At 38.2% G+C, this 20,304-nt stretch overlaps 1 protein-coding gene across 2 annotated transcripts in view; it reads right to left on the bottom strand.

The window, feature by feature from the left end:
* Positions 1-20,304, bottom strand: part of TASP1 (taspase 1) — a 235,488-nt gene that overhangs the window by 19,308 nt on the left and 195,876 nt on the right. For both annotated transcript variants that reach the window (XM_024735456.1, XM_024735457.1), the window contains one exon: positions 12,747-12,820. In XM_024735456.1, coding sequence (XP_024591224.1) covers positions 12,747-12,820 — 74 coding nt within the window. The remainder of the gene's footprint in view (positions 1-12,746; positions 12,821-20,304) is intronic.

Genomic DNA, 20,304 nt, shown 5'->3' with positions numbered 1-20,304 from the left:
TATTCAAAATTTCTGTTTTATGTAAGTTCAAATTTTTTATGTAAACATTTTCAATTTTTTAAAATATGCTGATCTGCTGATGAATTCAGCTTTTGAGCTCAAATCTGCAGGTTACTGGGGAGGAGGGTGACTGGGATAAAATGTTGCATCCAAACAACCATCTGGACTCAAAGTTCTACCCTCAATCTCAACAGGGAGCCACTCATAGAAGGCGTTATCTATGGAATGAATGCCCATGTGTGTGGGGCCCTGCGGGGCCATCAGTACCTCCGTGTATACTGACTGCATACCTGTAGATTCAGTCCCCATCACTACTCGCCTACTTAAGAAAATAATATAATAGAAGTTCTTACAACATAAAATCAATGGGTGATCCTGAATCTTTACAATCAAAGAAATCAATACCTTGTTTCAAGTTAGAAAGTTAACAAGAAACAAGAATGGCATGACCAAGATTATGGCCTTTTTTGTCTTAAGATTGAAAAAAAAAAACAAGAAAAGATTCCTTTCATCATTTGTCCACTGCTTTTCAACCAAGAGAAAGAAATGACCATCCTGTAACCATTACTTACTCATTGTGGGTAATAAGGCCAATCATTCTCATGAATGCTTGTCTCAGTCACATCTCACACTTATGCGTTGTTCTGTGCGTAAAATGCAGGCACGTGTCTGCTTTGGGAAGGTACATATTTACCTAAAATGTTGGGTACTAGAAGGTAACAAGGTGACATTCTAATGTTAAGTTCACACCTGATGTGAACTATGTAAGCTGATGGCTATGTAAGTATATAGAGGTAGAGAAATTAATGTTTTCATTATTTTCTATGTTGCTATAACCAGAAAAAAAGGTTTATTCACTTCCTTCCAACTAACATGGAATGTCTACAAGTCCAAGCAATAGACATATTTATCTTTGCAGAGATCTAACCCTACACCATGATTAAAATGAGATTTATTTGGATAAATATGGTTAATACCTCTGGGAAGATTTATGCTCTTGCAAACATGGTGAATTCCCTCTTTGTATTTATTCTATTTATTGCTTTGGAGCTATGTCAAATGAATCATTTGGAAGAAACTGATGGCATAAGACTAATTAGGCAAAAATAAAATTACCAACTACTCTTAGAACTAAACTTGAGGCTGAGGAAACTTGTGTCTTAAAGTTTGTTTTTCACATACTCAGCCTTCTACAATCTTCTCCTGTTTGTCTAAAGAACTTTCTAAATAAACCCAATGGGATCCTCCTGGAAGTCCTAAGAGCATGGAAAAGAAATGCAATTTTCTATATTTGAAATTCTGGGCAAGCTTAAAAGGTACAAGTAAAATCACTGATTAGCCACTTTTCCTTCTGTTCCATAAAGCACAGTTGCCAAATTTAGCTGTCTGGGATGTTTTCCTAGTACATAGCTTGTTGGCGGCACCTAACACCATCTCAGGGCAGTTGGCTTCCTGCCAGGGATCAGTTGTTGAGTAACATGGGGACTAGATTATCAGAAGCAGTTAAAATTTGGCTTAGACAAAGGCCAACTTTTGTCTAAGTGGTTCTTCATAAATCTAAAATAAGATCCAATATATCCACCCAGTGACTGTCACTGGCCACTGTCGTGGAACTGAAGTCCCTTTTAAGGAACTCATGGTCAACACACCCAAAGGTGTTCTACTGTCTAGAGCTCAGAGGAATCTGAGAAGGCTGCCTGCGTTCACACAAGAGATACTCAACAGTAGCTAGTAAACAATATTCTTCCCTCTTACTTTTAAAGGGAAAATTATTCAGTTAGGTGAGCTTATCAGGAATGCTGCAGGCAACTTAGGTTTCATTTAAAAGCCTAAGTTTGTGATGCTGTCAAGTTGGTAGACATCTAGTCAGAAAGCTTTTGAAAGGGCTCCGTTACTACCATATTGGCCTGAATTGCAGGGTTGTATGTGTGTGTGTCTATTCCTGCAGCTTCAAACAATTTTTTTTCCTCTTCTGGGATCTCTGAATTCACTTGTCAGTTGGTTTATATTTACAAGCTAGAGTTACGTTTTGTCAAAATGTAATAACCCCTACCATCTCCACCAGGAAAGCAGGGTGAAAATCCAGGAGGTGTCACTCCTGTGGTAGGCAATGGACACGGCACGTTTGGGAACAAGGTTACAGTGTAAATGAGGCTGCGGAGCTGCAAGGTGACAGCCCTGAGAGACTCTCTACCACTTCTACCACCACCGCCACCACCATGACCCATCACAATGTATGTAGCTCTATTATATGCACTTTGGTTTTATTATTCAATTAATATTCAGAATGCTCGGAAAGCTTCGGTAATATTCCCACTTTAAAATAAGGAAACCAAGGGTCAGATAGGCAACCTGCCCCAGGTTACAAAGCAGGGGCTTCAGGATGGAAATCCAAGTCTGGCTAACTCCAAAGCCCATTCTCTTATTATATCACACTGCCTCTTTATAGATGGTCTTGCTGACACCTTTAAAAAACCCTCCTCCTGCTGCTTTGCCAGGAAAGAAGCAGTCAGAGCTTTTTTCTCTCCTAGGAAAGGCTTATCTCTTTCTGGAATTTAGTTCATTTAAGTTTTTCTACCATATTCTGCTTTTGGGATAATTTTTTAAATCTATGACTTTATAGTTTATCCAGCTCATTCTCATTACTGGGAGTAGAGGCAACAGTCTCTTGTGACTTTCTTCATCCTAATTGGAAGTCTTTTTCTCACTTCTTTTGGTAACTCCCTCTTGTGGACCTCATTTTTTTAAAATTAATTTATTTGGTTGCACCGGGTCTTAGTTGCGGCAGGCAGGCAGGCTCCTTAGTTGCGGCTCGTGGGCTTCTTAGCTGTGGCATGTGAACTCTTAGCTGCGGCATGCATGTGGGATCTAGTTCCCTGACCAGGAATTGAACCCGGGCCCCTGAATTGGGAGCTCAGAGTCTTAGCTGCTGTGCCACCAGGGAAGTCCCATGTACCTCATGTTTTATATTTAAGTCATCCTCCCATGGCTTTCCTTGATACACAAGTTAAGCCTATCAAAAAGCTCTCAGAAATCTCATCTGTGCTGTCCCTTGTACACAGACATTTACTGAGATTTTTTAAAAGCCCCAGAAACTATCTTCAAAAAACCAAAGCATGGGGCTTCCCTGGTGGCGCAGTGGTTGAGAGTCCGCCTGCTGATGCAGGGGACACGGGTTCGTGCCCCAGTCCGGGAAGGTCCCACATGCCACGGAGTGGCTGGGCCCGTGAGCCATGGCTGCTGAGCCTGTGCGTCCGGAGCCTGTGCTCCACAACGGGAGAGGCCACAACAGTGAGAGGCCCGCGTACCGAAAAAAAACAAACAAACAAAAAAACACAAAGCATGGTAGATACTACATTTGGGGTTACAAAAATCCTACCAAAAACTGAACAGCAACATATATGCTTATTAATCTGCAATGTAGAATTTAGAATTTTGCAGATGGCAAGCAAGTATCTAGGGAGGAAGGGCCACATATATACAATACCCATAATATATAAAGGACTTAACCAGGGTCCATTCATCTGTATTCAGACACGTAAGACTTTGTTTCCTTGCTCCTATCAAGCCTGATCCCAGGAAGGACTTAAGGCAGAGTCAGGTTTTCTTACTCTCATCTTACACATGAGGCCTCTGAGATCAGAAAGGCACAACGACCACACTGAGTCACATAGTCTGCAAGGAGTGAAGGGGGAACCTAGGCTCCAGCTGTCTGGCACTGCACCCATTCCAATACTTGTTCATTTCAATTGCAAGAACTGATCAAATGTGTCATAATATAAAAGGGTGACGTTTTTAAAAACTTTTTATTTGAAAATAATTTCAAAATTACAGAACAGTTCAAGGGACACCCATACATCCTTTACCCAGGTTCACCCATTGCTAACATTTTGTTCCGTTTGCTTTGTAATCTGCTATCTATCTATCCATCTATCCACCCATCCATCCACATAATATTATTTTCTGAACCACTGAGAAGATATTGTTGAATTATGGCCCTTTACCTCCAAACACTCCAGTTTGTACTAAAGGTAAGAATATTTCCCTGCATACCACAGTATAGTTATAACAAGCACATTTTAAAATGATACAACATTTTCTACTATCTATATCCCATTTTGTAAATTGACCTAAAAATACATTTTTGGCATTTTTCCCCTCCCATATAGGATCCAGCCTAGGATCAGTTATTGCATATACTAGTTGTCACGACTCTTTAACATTGTTTAATCTGGAACATTTCCTCAGCCTTTGTCTTTTATGACACTGACATTTTTGAAGAATATAGTCCCCTTTTTCTTTCTTCCTAGAATGTTCTTCATTTTCAATTTGTCTGATGTTTCCTTGTGGTTAGATTCAGTCTGTGCACTTCCAGATGGGATACTGCAAAAGTGATGTTGTGTCTTTCTCAGGTTCTCACATCCAGAGGCACATGATATGTCCATTTGCCCCTCACTCATGACATTAGTTTTGATCACATGGTCAAGTTATTGCCTGGTTTCTCCATTATATACTTATTATTTTCCCCTGTAACTAATAAGAATCTATGAGGAAACACCTTACGACCATAAAATAGCCTGCTCCTCCTCAAGGATTAATTTTTATAACAGTATTTTCACTGTGTTATAAAAAATGACCTCTACATAGGAAAAGAAACCTAGGTTTCACTTATTATACCTGAATAAGTTCCATGCCAATGTTAACATCTGTTTTTATTATAGTAGTCCATACACACTGGGTGTTTATTAAAAACCATTCATTAACTGTCTGCTATCTTGCGTAGGACACAGGCAATCTGATTTTTAAATCCAACTGGTATCAATGCCCTAATTTTGGTTCAATAAAAAGAAATCTCTTTAACTCATGCTACAGAAGGGGTTTAGAAATTAAATTAAGGGATACAACCACAAGAGCATTGTATTAAAAAAAAAAAAGAAAGAAACTTATAAATGAACCTACCTCTATTTATTCAAATTAGATATGGATTCTGGTTATAATGATATTAGTTATTATCCAGCCTTTTTGAAGCAGTACAATTTTGAGGTGAACTTTAATTCAAGGTATTAACCTGGATTAAACATAGTTAGCTTATATAAAATGTTCAAATGGCCAGGTGGCTTTAGTTTCTGAGTTTGGTAACAAGCAGAAAGAAGGCAATTTTTGGAAAGCAGGGCAAATTAAAAATAAAAATAAAAACTTCTCAGAAGTAGTTTTTAAATTTAAAAGAATGTTGTTGTTTCAATTTTTGAAGATGTCTTCTGGGACTTCCCTGGCAGTCCAGTGGTTAAGACTCCGTGTTTCCACTGCAGGGGGCATGGGTTCCATCCCTGGTCAGGGAACTAGCATCTTGCATGCCACGTGGTACGGCCAAAAATAAAATAAAGTAAAATAAAATAAAGATGCCTTCTTTCTCATTTTGCTACTGTGGTTTGCAATATCATATGAGAGCATGTTTCACAAACCCATCATCATACTTGAATGGGTATGCCACTAATTCAATAATTCTTTCACAGAAATCAGGAAACCAGGGGGTAGGCCAAAGGCTTACTCTCTTAAAAAGAATATAAACTTTGCTATAGCCCCTCTTTCCTCTTTTGAGCTCAGCTTGTCATCTATAACTTTGTCATACTTGCAATACAATCAAATTCCAGGCTTTATGACAGAAGAGATGTTTGTTTGTTTTTTATCAATACAATTCAGCAACCAAAGCTTTAGTGTTTGGGTTTTTTTTTGTTTGGTTGGTTTTTTGGGGGAAAGCATTTGTTGCCACAGGCTCAAAGGAGGAAGAAAGGGAAAGGGATGAACTCTCTGCAAGGAAGGTCAAACACATAATTTACAAGTGAGGCAAGAGGAGCAGCTGTATCTGTTGGCCCATCAATACCAACAGCTGGAGAATTTACCAGCAATATGAAAACCACGTCCACCAGATGTCAAGCGATTCAACTGGAAGCCAAATATCTTTGGGCTTAAGGCAGGACTCTCCACTCTCTTTCCTCCCATATTTCATGTTAAATAGCAAGGTGTCTTCCACAGGCCACCAGCAGGGATAACAGGAACATTTCTGCAAACGGGACTTAATAACTTGACCGCTCCCACCAGACAGGTTTCAGACCAGCTCCACTACTGAAGTCTACCTCTTCCACGTTTTTTTGTTAAAAAGCAATTTTAGCTCAGATTCAACATGTCAAGGGTGAGAGAAACTTAACTGGCTGCAAGTTATTCTTGGGCAAGGGTTCTTATGGCTTATCAGTCTTATTTTATATTTTGGAACCGTTTTGCAATTGGGAAAAAAAGAATGTTTTGAAAATATTTATTTAGAGAGCCACTTTTCCACTCTTTCTTTAAATCGGTGCTGTTCAGTATGGTAGCCAATAGCCACATGTGGCTATTCACATTTAAGCAAAATTTTAACTTCTGTTTCTCGGGCATACTCGCCACATTTCCAGTGCTCATTGCCACATGTGTCTAGTGGCTATCATATAGGAGGACACAATATAAATATAAATATAAATTATTTCCATCAACACAGAAAATTCTTTTAGATAATGTTGCTCTAAACCCATAAATCACTTTTATTTTATTTTTTTATACAGCAGGTTCTTATTGGTCATCAGTTTTACACACATCAGGGTATACATGTCAATCCCAATCTCCCAATTCATCACACCACCACCCTCAACCCCCATCGCTTTCCCCACACGGTGTCCATACGTTTGTTCTCTACTTCAGTGTCTCAATTTCTGCCCTGCAAACCGGTTCATCTGTATCATTTTCTAGGTTCCACATATATGCATTAACATACGATATTTGTCTTTCTCTTTATGACTTACTTCACTCTGTATGACAATCTATAGATGCATCCACATCTCTACAAATGACCCAATTTAATTCCTTTTTATGGCGGAGTAATAGTCCATGGTATATATGTACCACATCTTTATCCATCCGTCTGTCGATGGGCCTTTGGATTGCTTCCATGACCTGGCTACTATAAATAGTGCTGCAGTGAACACTGGGGTACATGTGTCTTTTTGAATTATGGTTTTCTCTGGGTATATGCCCAGTAGTGGGATTGCTGGGCATATGGTAATTCTATTTTTAGTTCTTTAAGGAACCTCCATACTGTTCTCCATAGTAGCTGTATCAATTTACATTCCCACCAACAGTGCAAGAGGGTTCCCTTTTCTCCACACCCTCTCCAGCATTTCTTATTTGTAGATTTTCTGATGATGCCCATTTTAACTGGTGTGAGGTGACACCTCATTGCAGTTTTGACTTGCATTTCTCTAATAATTACTGATGTTGAGCAACTTTTCATGTGCTTCTTGGCCATCTGGATGTCTTCTTTGGAAAAATGTCTATTTAGGTCTTCTGCCCATTTTTGGATTGGGTTGTTTGTTTTTTTAATATTGAGCTGCATGAGCTGTTTATATATCTTGGATATTAATCCTTTGTCCATTGATTCGTTTGCAAATATCTTCTCCCATTCTAAGGGTTGTCTTTTCATCTTGTTTATGATTTCCTCTGCTGTGCAAAAGCTTTTAAGTTTCAATAGGTCTCATTTGTTTATTTTTGTTTTTATTTCCATTACTCTACGAGGTAGATTAAAAAATATCTTGCTGTGGTTTATGTCAAAGAGTATTCTTCCTATGTTTTCCTCTAAGAGTTTTATAGTGTCTGGTCTCACATTTAGGTCTCTAAGCCATTTTCACTTTATTTTTGTGTATGGTGTTAGGGAGTACTCTAATTTCATTCTTTTACATGTAGCTTTTCCAGTATTCCCAGCACCACTTATTGAAGAGACTGTCTTTTCTCCATTGTATACCCTTGCCTCCTTTTTCATAGATTAGTTGACCATAGGTGCAAGGGTTTGTTTCTGGGCTTTCTATCCTGTTCCATTGATCTATATTTCTCTTTTAGTGCCAGTACCATATCGTCTTGATTACTGTAGCTTTGCGGTATACTCTGAAGTCAGGGAGTCTAATTCCTCAAGCTCCGTTTTTTTCCCTCAAGACTCCTGTGGCTATTTGGGGTCTTTTGTGTCTCCATACAAATTTTAAGATTTTTTGTTCTAGTTCTGTAAAAACTGCAGTTGCTAATTTGATAGGGATTGCATTGAATCTGAACATGGCTTCGGGTAGTATAGTCATTTTCACAATATTGATTCTTCCTATCCAAGAACATGGTATAGCTCTCCATCTGTTTATGTCACTCTTAATTTCTTTCATCAGTGTCTTACAGTTTTCTGCATACAGGTCTTTTGTCTCCTTAGGTAGGTTTATTCCTAGGTATTTTATTCTTTTTGTTGCAGTAGTAAATGGGAGTGTTTCCTTAAATTCCCTTTCAGATTTTTCATCATTAGTGTATAGGAATGAAAGAGATTTCTGTGCATTAATTTTGTATCCTGCAACTTTACTAAATTCATTGCTTAGCTCTAGTAGTTTTCTGGTGGAATCTTTAGGATTCTCTATGTATAGTATCATGTCATCTGCAAACAGTGACAGTTTTACTTCTTCTTTTCCAATTTGTATTCCTTTATTTCTTTTTCTTCTCTGATTGCCGTGGCTAGGACTTCCAAAATTATGTTGAATAACAGTGGTGAGGGTGGACATCCTCGTCTTGTTCCTGATCTTAGAGGAAATAGTTTCAGTATTTCACCATTGAGAATGATGTTTGCTGTGGGTTTGTTGTATATGGCCTTTGTTATGTTGAGGTAGGTTCCCTCTATGCCCAATTTCTGGAGAGCTTTTATCATAAATGGCTGTTGAATTTTGTCAAAAGCTTTTTCTGCATCTCCTGAGATGATCATATGATTTTTGTTCTTCAGTTTGTCAATATGGTGTATCACATTGATTGATTTACATATATTGAAGAATCCTTGCATCCCTGGGGTAAATCCCACTTGATCATGGTGTATGATCCTTTTAATGTGTTGTTAGATTCTGTTTGCTAGTATTTTGTTGAGGATTTTTCCACCTATATTCATCAGTGATATTAGTCTGTACTTTTCCTTTTTTGTAGTATCATTGTCTGGTTTTGGTATCAGGGTGATGGTGGCCTCATAGAATGAGTTTGGGAGTGTTCCTTCCTCTGCAGTTTTCTGGAAGAGTTTGAGAAGGATGGGTGTTAGCTCTTCTCTAAATGTTTGATAGAATTCACCTGTGAAGCCATCTGGTCCTGGACTTTTGTTTGTTGGAAGATTTTTAATCACAGTTTCAATTTTATTACTTGTGATTGGTCTGTTCATATTTTCTACTTCTTCCTGGTTCAGTCTTGGAAGGTTATACCTTTCTAAGAATTTGTCTATTTCTTCAAGTTTGTCCATTTTATTGGTATAGAGGTGCTTGTAGTAGTCTCTTAGGATGCTTTGTATTTCTGCAGTTCTGTTGTAACTTCTCCTTCTTCATTTCTAATTTTATTGATTTGAGTCCTCTCTTGCTTTTTCTTGATGAGTCTGGCTAATGGTTTATCAATTTTGTGTATCTTCTCAAAGAACCAGCTTTTAGTTTTATGGATCTTTGCTATTGTTTTCTTTATTTCATTTATTTCTGCTCTGATCATTATGATTTCTTTCCTTCTGCTTACTTTGGGTTTTGTTTGTTCTTCTTTGTCCAGTTCCTTTAGGTGTAAGGTTAGATTGTTTGGGATTTTTCTTGCTTCTTGAGGTAGGCTTGTATTGCTATAAACTTCCCTCTTAGAACTGCTTTTGCTGCACCCCATAGGCTTTGCATCGTCGTGTTTTCATTGTCATTTGTCTCTAGGTATTTTCTGATTTCCTCTTTGATTTCTTCAGTGATCTCTTGGTTATTTAATAACGTATTGTTTAGCCTCCATGTGTTTGTGTTTTTTACATTTTCTTCCCTGTAATAGATTTCCAATCTCATAGAGTTGTGGTCAGAAAAGATGCTTGATATGATTTCTATTTTCTTAAATTTACTGAGGCTTGATTTGTGACCCAAAATGTGATCTATCCTGGAGAATGTTCCATGCGCACTTGAGAAGAAAGTGTAATCTGCTGTTTTTGGATGGAATGTCCTATAAATATCAATTAAATCTATCTGGTCTATTGTGTCATTTAAAGCTTGTGTTTCCTTATTAATTTTCTGTTTGGATGATGTGTCCATTGGTGTAAGTGAGGTGTTAAAGTCCCCCACTATTCTTGTGTTACTGTCAATTTCTTCTTTTCTATCTGTTAGCAGTTGCCTTATGTATTGATGTGCTATGTTGGGTGCATATATATTTATAGTTGTTACATCTTCTTCTTGGATTGATCCCTTGATCATTATGTAGTGTGCTTCCTTGCCTCTTGTACCATTCTTTATTTTAAAGTCTATTTTACCTGATATGAATACTGCCGCGCCAGCTTTCTTTTGATTTCCATTTGCATGGAATATCTTTTTCCATCCCCTCACTTTCAGTCTGTATGTGTCCCTAGGTCTGAAGTGGGTCTCTTGTAGACAGCATATATATGGGTCTTGTTTTTGTATCCATTCTGCGAGCCTGTGTCTTTTGGTTGGAGCATTTAATCCATTCACGTTTAAGGTAATTATCGATATGTATGTTCCTATTACCATTTTCTTAATTGTTTTCACTTTGTTTTTGCAGGTCCTTTTCTTCTCTTGTGTTTCCCACTTAGAGAAGTTCCTTTAGCATTTGTTGTACAGCTGGTTTGGTGGTGCTGAATTCTCTTAGCTTTGGCTTGTCTGTAAAGCTTTTGATTTCTCCATCAAATCTGAATGAGATGCTTGCCGGGTAGAGTAATCTTGGTTGTAGCTTCTTCCCTTTCATCACTTTAGGTATATCATGCCACTCCCTTCTGGCTTGTAGAGTTTCTGCTGAGAAATCAGCTGTTAACCTTATGGGAGTTCCCTTGTAGGTTATTTGTCATTTTTCCCTTGCTGCTTTCAATAATTTTTCTTTGTCTTTAATTTTTGTCAATTTGATTACTATGTGTCTTGGTGTGTTTCCTCTTGGGTGTATCCTGCATGGGACTCTCTGCGCTTCCTGGACTTGGGTGGCTATTTCCTTTCCCATGTTAGGGAAGTTTTCGACTATAATCTCTTCAAATATTTTCTCGGTTCCTGTCTCTCTCTCCTCTCCTTCTGGAACCCCTATAATGAGAATGCTGTTGCGTTTAATGTTGTCCCAGAGGTGTCTTAGGCTGTCTTCATTTCTTTTCACTCTTTTTTCTTTATTCTGTTCTGCAGCAGTGAATTCCAGCATTCTGTCTTCCAGGTCACTTATCCGTTCTTCTGCCTCAGTTATTCTGATATTGATTCCTTCTAGTGTAGTTTTCATTTCAGTGATTGTACTGTTCATCTCTGTTTGTTTGTTCTTTAATTCTTCTAGATCTTTGTTAAATATTTCTTGCATCTTCTTGATCTTTGCCTCCCTTGTTTTTCCGAGGTCCTGGATCATCTTCAGTATCATTATTCTGCATTCTTTTTCTGGAAGGTTGCCTAGCTCCACTTCATTTAGTTTTTTTTCTGGGGTTTTACCTTGTTCCTTCATCTGGTACATAGCCCTCTGCCTTTTCATCTTGTCTATCTTTCTGTGAATGTGGTTTTTGTTCCACAGGCTGAAGGACTGTAGTTCTTCTTGCTTCTGCTGTCTGCCCTCTGGTGGATGAGGCTATCTAAGGGGATTGTGGAAGTTTACTGATGGGAGGGACTGGTGGTGGGTAGAGCTGGCTGTTGCTCTAAATCACCTTTTTTAAATGAGCCATTATAATTCTCTTCTCTATGTACTATGGAACAAAGCTCTCGTACGCTGTCCTCGCAAAGCCCTGTGATGCTACTACCTTGCTGGGTAATATTCAGAGGCCAGCATGGATGGGTGTTATATGACCAATAAGCAAGAAGTTACCCTTTCTTACTTGTAGCCTCAATTTGTTAAGATCCCATCTCTATCAGACAGTGTACATCAGAAGTTTCCTTACTTGCATTTCCAAATGTGTAAAATAAATCATGTCCTTTGAAAGAGAGGCTTTACAGCTTTGTAATTGAGGTACTTTAATGCCAAGTAAACATCATATGCCACAGCTGTTCCTAAAAATTTTATGAACAAGAAGAACATGAGGCCAGTATAAAATGAATCCACAAATTATGTTTCTGACTCCCAGGCTCACCCCTCTTGAGTGCAGGGAAGCCCAGCGACTCAAGGGGCGCTGCGTGGACATTCTCTGTGAATGTTGTGACTCACTGGGGGATGAGGGCCTGGGATGCGTGGCACACGGGGCACAGACCTTTGACTCTGCCATGAGGATGCTGTGTCAGACCACACCGGAGCACAAGCCAGGTAGTCCTTGCAAGGACGCTGGGCATCTCTGCCCTCACACACGCAGGGTGTGGTCCAATTGCTCAGCTAACTTTGCCTCGTTCCCCTTTAGCTATTCCCATCCTCCTTGCAAAATCACCCAGCCCTGCCAGCCATGAGCGGCACACCCATTTTCTCTTCCGAATCCCCAGTTTCTTCTTTTCCAATTATTCACAGTGGATGAAGAAGAACAAGATTATAAAAAAAAAAAATAAAAGGTTTGTCCTAATCTCCCCTGCTCCATCATCAAAAGCAAGAAAGATCTGCTAGTTTTCTTTGGGACCGTTAACTGTTCTTTATCAGATTCTCATAAAGATCACAGAGCTACCGCCCAGAGAGGCTGAAAAAATTCCATTGTGTCCACTTGGCAGGTTAGAGGTTCACACGGTGGCTGCAAGGTTTTCCAATTATGCACCCGTTTTCCCACTTACCTTGGCCTTCCCATCCTGGGCTGACATATATCCAACACACATGCTCTCCGTCGTGTGGCTCCACAGAAATTCCACTGCCATGGAAGAGAACACAAATAGGCACATTCAGATCACAGATGGAAAATAAATCTCTGCTTTTTAATACAACAGTTAAAGATAGCTTTATATTTAACACACTCGGGCTCCCTAGTTTCCATTCGCTCCTTCATAAATGTCAGGATGATTTAGTACTCAGAACTGTGTAATACCGTTTACTGTGAAATGAAAAATGTATTTCTTACTTGTCAAAACTTATGAGTATTACATGTAAAATAAATGCTCTTCTGTTTGAAATTTGTAACATTAAACAACACACATGCATGCACACACACTCATACATACAGTACACAATGATTTAGTAAATATAATATCCTATAACGTAGTTTCCTTTAAAACACACACACACAGACACACACACACACACAAAACCCAGGGTCTAGGTTTTCAAATACCAGTCTCCATGAAAAGGAACCAGGATTCCTTGGAGAAATGTTGATTCCAAGGCTGGGGCACAGAAAATATTAAATGAATCTGGAACATCTTTTTATGCCAGAAAATAAGGAAGTGCTCAAAGAATGAGGAGGACTTATCAAAAGGACCCAGGGTCAGCCTGCAGGAACTCACACTGACCACATCTGAGTCAATCTAAGTATCAAAATAAATAATAACAGTAAAGAATTACCACCACTGAACAAAATTAAAACCAACGAGCCCATACTAATGCAAACACATAGAGGAATAAATAAAATGGGGGAGAAGAGAAAGCAATTCCTTGTAGCAGAATGCCAACTAATAAATACAGAAGAAATAACAGAGTTAGAAAGCCATCACACTTCCTAAAACTAGGAGAATCTGAAGAGGAACAGGCTATTTACATAATCTCAGTGTGATCTCTCCACAAAATTCTTATGAAGTATAAAGGGGCAAAGTATAAGTTCACTGTGGAGAAACCCATGGACTCCACTTTAATCCAATGATGGAAGCCAACATCACCAATTAAGGGACAAATCAACACAATGTGCCTCCTGAGACTCACTGCCACTTCTGTGGTGTTCTTGCCAAAAATGCAGAACCAGAATTGCATGAGGAAACACCACACAAATCTGATATAGGAACACTACTAAATATCTGGCTTGAACTCTTCAAAAAATATCAAAGTCAAAAAAGACAAAGAAAGTTGAGAAACTGTTCCCATTTAAAGGCATCCCAGGGACTTCCCTGGCAGTCCAGTGGTTTCACTGCCAAGGGCCTGGGTTCGATCCCTGGTCAGTGAACTAAGACCCCACAAGCTGCGTGGTGTGGCCAAAAAAATAAAGAAAGAAGACAAAGACAACATGACAACTAAAGGCAATGTGTCCTCCTGGGATGGAGCCTGGACGGGGACAGGGGGTGCTTGAAGGGACACAACTAATGGAGTTTGAAAATGGACTATGGATTAAGTAACAGTGTGGCATCAATATTAAATTCTGTGATTTTGACAACTATACTGCGATTATTTAGAAGAACCACCTTGTTCTTAAGAAATAAGCACTGAAGTATTAGGAGTAAAGACACCGGATCTCTCCACCTTGCTCTCAAGTCATTCAGAAAAAAAATGTACATGTTTAAGTGTGTGTGTGTGTGTGTGTGTGTGTGTGTGTGTGTGTGTGTGGGTGTAAAGGGAAGAGGGAAGGAAGGAGGAAGTGGAGATGGAAAAACAAATGGAGGAAATGAAAATGAGTGAATCTGGGTTAAGAAATCACAGGTGTCCCTTGTACTGTTCTCGAAACTTCTCTGTAAGTTTGAAATTACATCTAAATTAAAAGTTCCAGAAAGAAAAATACTGAGATATACACAAAGCTTTGTCACCTTCAAGTACTTACTTTCAAAATTCTAAGTTTTTTTAAAGGCATTTTTAAAGTTTCGATGCACTTCACAAAAATTTCAAAAGTCCCCAATAATAAAACTGCCTTGCTCAACACCAACCCTCTGGGTCCCGGGCCATCCATCTGTTTACATCTCCAAGCTAATTAAGCCTGAAGACAAGTGTGTGAGTCGAGACACAACTGTGGCTCAGCTAGACTCTGGTCCTAGACTCTGAAGGCTTTGCCAGACACATGGGGAAGAAAGAAGCAGAAGGGGCGACACTGAGTTCCTCAGAGTGGCTCATTCCCTCATCATTAATTAATTCTCAAACCTGCCAACCTGCTCCACAGACGCTCCGCTGATGAGTGCAGGAAAACAGCGTCACGCAATGAAGCAAGTTCTCTTTGCCAGATGTTTTTTCTTCCTAACACATCTGCTTTGAACTTCAAAAACCTTGAAGTCCAGAGCAAGGTCTGGGATATTCTGAATTGCCTAATAGAGCAAAGGCACTCAAGCCTTACTGAATTTCTCGAGTAGTGACAATGCTGTTGTAATTAAATACAAAGTTCAGGCATTTCTAACATTGTGATCTCTCCTTATTCCCCAAGTATTAAGGTGGTAACTGCTCATGAATTAGCCAAGAAAAATACACAGAAATATATATAGTCAATCTAATCATGAAAGGGAAGGGTAAAAACACTGCACATTATTTTTTTAAGACACAATTTTGACAATTTCAAACTGCATTATTCTCTCTAAAAATAGAGCCTGCTTTAAGGAAATGTAACACGTGAAAAATTTAGACTTACAAAACAGGATAAACTGGGTGTGCTGATTGACCACATTAAATATTTTTTTATTGAAATGTTTTCAATAAAGTTTCTAGATACAGAATTTAGGAGTTCTTAAAGAAAGTAACTCAATGTCTAGAAATTCAGTCTTCATTCACTCTTTTTACAAACAAACAAAGGAGGTGCATTGTACTGATGCATTAATTCTTTTTGAATTTTATTTTTTTTTATACAGCAGGTTCTTATTAGTTATCCATTTTATACATATTAGTGTATACATGTCAATCCTAATCTCCCAATTCATCACACCACCACCACCGCCCCGGCCACTTTCCCCCCTTAGTGTCCATATGTTTGTTCTCTACATGTGTCTCTATTTCTGCCCTGCAAACCAGTTCATCTGTACCATTTTTCTAGGTTCCACATACATGCATTAATATACGATATTTGTTTTTCTCTTTCTGACTTACATCACTCTGTACGACAGTCTCTAGATCCATCTACTTCTCTACAAATGACCCAATTTCATTCCTTTTTATGGCTGAGTAATATTCCACTGTATATATGTACCACATCTTCTTTATCCATTCTACTATCGATGGGCATTTAGATTGCTTCCATGACCTGGCCATTGTAAATAGAACTGAAATGAACATTGGGGTGCATGTGTCTTTTTTGAACTATGGTTTTCTCTGGGTATATGCCCAGTAGTGGGATTTCTGGGTCATATGGTAATTCTATTTTTAGTTTTTTAAGGAACCTCCATACTGTTCTCCATAGTGGCTGTCTCAATTTACATTCCCACCAACAGTGCAAGAGGGTTCCGTTTTCTCCACACCCTCTCCAGCATTTATTGTTTGTAGATTTTCTGATGATGCCCATTCTAACTGGTGTGAAGTGATACCTTATTGTAGTTTTGATTTGCATTTATCTAATAATTAGTGATGTTGAGCAGCTTTTCATGTGTATTTTTAATAGCAACAATTCAAATCAGTCACTCATTCAGGCTCAGACTTCAGAAACTCAGCAGGATTTTCTAAAATTTAAATTATAAAATGCTTTTGAAAAGAAATCTTATTTTATTTCTTTTAGTGTATGTCAACTCAATAATTTAATAAATTATTAATGAATAATTTATCAAATTATTTCTTGGTGGAGGACTTCAGGGAGGCAGGAGAGGAACTAACATTGAGAATCTATCATCCGCCAGGCACTGCCTTTCCTAGTGGACCTCGGCAAAGCCTAGATGGGGAACCTGGGGCTCAGAGAAGGGAGGTAACATGGCTGAGGCCATCTGAGCAAGTGCAGAACCTAGGACTCAGACTGGACTTCTAGATTCTAAAACCTGTGATTCTCCATTGCTTTCTCACTCTGAAATCTACTCAGCTTGAAAAGGATTTAGAATCATACAGCATCGAACACAAACAGAACTCTTAAATATCTCTTAAAGTAAGCTTTTAAAACTATAACAAGATAATACATTTGACTAAATTAAAAATGTTTACAGTATTACCTTTTGCCATACGGGAAAAAAGTCAAGAGATGAGTGACAAGCTGGGGGAAATATTTGCAATTCATATTACAGAAAAAGGACTAATTTTCTTAGTATATAAAGATCTGCTACAAATCAATAACGAAAAAACAAATATCCAAAGAGAAAGCAAAAGGATATGAACAAAAGGGAATATGAATCACTCTAAAATGTGAAAATATGTTCTACATTTCTCCTACTAAAAGAAATGAAAATTAAAACTACAAGAGATTCAACATTCAGGTTATCAGACACCAAAAGGTCAAAACAGCATTATGTTACCTGGGGGTAGAGGAAGGAGCACTCTCATATAATAACGGTGTGAGTATGACCATATGGAAATACATTCTTATAATTTGCAGTAGTTATGCTCCATAAATTCACCATAAACACTGAATTAGCAAATACTGAGCCACCGCTCCCAAGGGAAATACAGGGTTAGTTTCCTGCAAGCCTCTGGTCACAGCATTTTCAATCGATAAGTAAACTTATTTTATGTGTGTTTCTGATTAAAGACATCTTATTTAATATATGTTTTCATAACTAATTGTATGCAGTATTTCTTTATAATAATACACTAGCCAAGAAGAGCTTAACATTTTCCTGACCCTGGATGACCTGCCCATGAATTTCTTTGGCTTTCAGCCTTACAATAATGCTGTCCCTCATGCTCTTTTTATCAGTTGTCATCTCATGAATCTGTAAGTTTCGCTACTTTTCCAGCTCAAATTTTTCCCCACTCTGTCCATGCCCACAAATGCCTTGGGAAAGTGCCTGGGAGTATTGATCTTTCAATTACTAGTAAATTTCAGAAAGTAAGAAAATTCACAAATATGAGTCTCAAATAATGAGGATAGACTCTTTTTCTCAAAATGACATACCCTCTGACCTAGCAATTCTACTTTTAGGTATTTAGTCTACAGATATGCCTTTACATGTACAAAATAACATCTTTACACAGAGATTCACTGAAGTAGTTCTAATTAGGAAGAAACTGGAAATAGCATGGTTGCCTTTTGGTGGGAGCATATATGAAGAACAATGGTACCCTATACAGTGGAATACTATTCAAGTAGTTAAGAATAAAGAGAAAGTTCTACATGGATGATATGCAACCATCCACACTAAGTGTTTATTCAAACTTTTTGCCATGAACCACAGTAAAACCAAAACAAAACAAAAAGCGCCCCACACACTGTCACTTAGTACATGGGTTCTTTATATTCTATGCACTACAATTAAAAGGTTCTGCTCGTGACTCACTAAATTAGACCTCATTAATGTGACATGCTACAGTTGGAAAAAACACTAATCTGCAAAATATATAGTTTATCTAAAAGAAAAGTAAAGGTGGAGAAAGACATATAAAGATGGTGCTACCATTTTTGTGAAAGAAAATAAAAGGGCACCATGGATGACAATGCTTGTAAATACATGAGATGTCTCTGGAAAAAAATCTTGGGAAGCAGCAACAGCAGTTATCGCTAGAGAGGGAACTTGTGATTAATGAAGTTGAGAGGGGGGCACCCTACTTTTCACCATACATCCCTTCTGAAACTTTTGAATTTTGCCCTGTTTTCAATTATGTCCTATTTTTAAAAAAATACACCTAGGAATCTCAATTACCTTGTTAATCTAATTTATCTATGAAGAATTAATTTCTTCCCTGTTTAGATTATGACATTCTGAAATACACTGAAATTTGACATAATGACATGTTACCATATATTTTTAATTGCCCTTCAGGAGAATGCTTTATTATGATGTGAAACTGATTGGATGCTTTCAAATTGTTTCATGTCTTGTGACTACCCAAAACATGAACAAATCTTATGAAGCGGCATGAATAAACCCCTACTTAAATTTATACTGGCCACATATATATAGAACAAAACCTGCTATGTTCAAAGAGCAATCAAAACAAACAAAACAAAGCAAATACTTATTTCCATTTGAAATAAAAAATGCCGAAACCATCATAAGTTTTTAAAAATGAGAAAACATTTATTTGTCTCAAGGGTAAAGCTTCTGTCACAAAGATCTTTCAAAATTGTTTAATTAAGCCAATTTATAATTAAAACCTAGTCAAGAGTAGTACAAAGTTTGCTCAAATACAATTACATAGAAGAAAAACTAAAATGTTAAACCCTACTCAGTACAAAAGTAGCATTTCTCACCATCAGTGATATCTAGAAGTCTATAATTTATTTCTTAATTTTAAATCTAAAATTGTCTCCTACACTAAAAAATTGAATTTTATGGAACAGTATTTTAAAAATGATTCTAATAATAATACAAACAAACTGGGCAGATGCTATATCATAGTACCAGAATTTTTCCTTGTGTTATTATTACATGTAGGGGACCATGAACTCAAGCAACATGCAGGGTTTGTGAGTGGCCTGGAGTGGCACGTCTGAGCCTGTGAATGTGCTGTCTGAAATAGTGTTTGGTGTGGTCAAGCGCAAGCTGATTTCCATTTAGAGAAGCCCTGGCCTCTTGGTAATGATCATGCTCCTTTGGTAGTGGCTGGTGACTGTTTACACCTCAACTACTGATTTGAAAAGGGCTTTTGTTTTTTAGAAAGCCAAAGCCCAGGGATGGTGAGGCTACTGGAAATGTCCAGATCATGAAAAGACCTCCGTCAGAAAACATTAAGAACACCTAAAGCTATGGGTTTAACATATGAAAGATGGACACAGGGATTTGGCAGGATTCTTCTCCACCAACTGTCCCAACACACAAGCACGATGTGAAAAACCGTCAACACTACTGATCCTGTTCCAGTGCCAGAGAATAGATTAGGTGTGGATGTGCTGTACGTGTGTTCCTCAAGAATGGCAAGTTAATGGCCTTATAGGGACAGTTGGAATGGATTTATACATAATCTTAGAGGCCAGCCTGTCTGGAAAGTTGTATTTAATGCTTTGGAACAAATGAATTCACCTAGGGGTATAATGTCCGAGAGCAGCCCCACTTCAGTCTAGGGTCCCCCCACTGCCTGAGACATTTTGAGTCACATGTCATCCTGTTTAAATTAAGTCAAACAAAATTTCCTTACCAGAGTTGCAAAGCAAGCTTTTTCTATTCAAACATTCTCTTTTTTTGACCAGAGAGAAGCCCTCAGCCACCATTTAAAAAAAAAAGAAAGAAAAAAAAAAGTTGTTCTCCAATTGTTGTTAACAACCCCCAGCTGCACTGGCTCCCACACCCATTTCAAACCTCTCTGCCTGGCTTCATATCCCAGACTTTCTTGCAAGGAAAACAAAACTCTAAAATCAGAACCGTCTTGGGCTGGGCAGTTGCCAAGTCAGCTGCCACTCCTTAGCCCTAGGTCAAATGGCTTACCCTA

This window comes from Neophocaena asiaeorientalis, unplaced genomic scaffold (assembly GCF_003031525.2).
Source record: "Neophocaena asiaeorientalis asiaeorientalis breed wild unplaced genomic scaffold, Neophocaena_asiaeorientalis_V1.1 scaffold64, whole genome shotgun sequence".
Taxonomy (NCBI): domain Eukaryota; kingdom Metazoa; phylum Chordata; class Mammalia; order Artiodactyla; family Phocoenidae; genus Neophocaena; species Neophocaena asiaeorientalis.
Note: the sequence above shows the minus strand (reverse complement) of the source record. Positions and strands in the feature narration are given on the sequence as shown.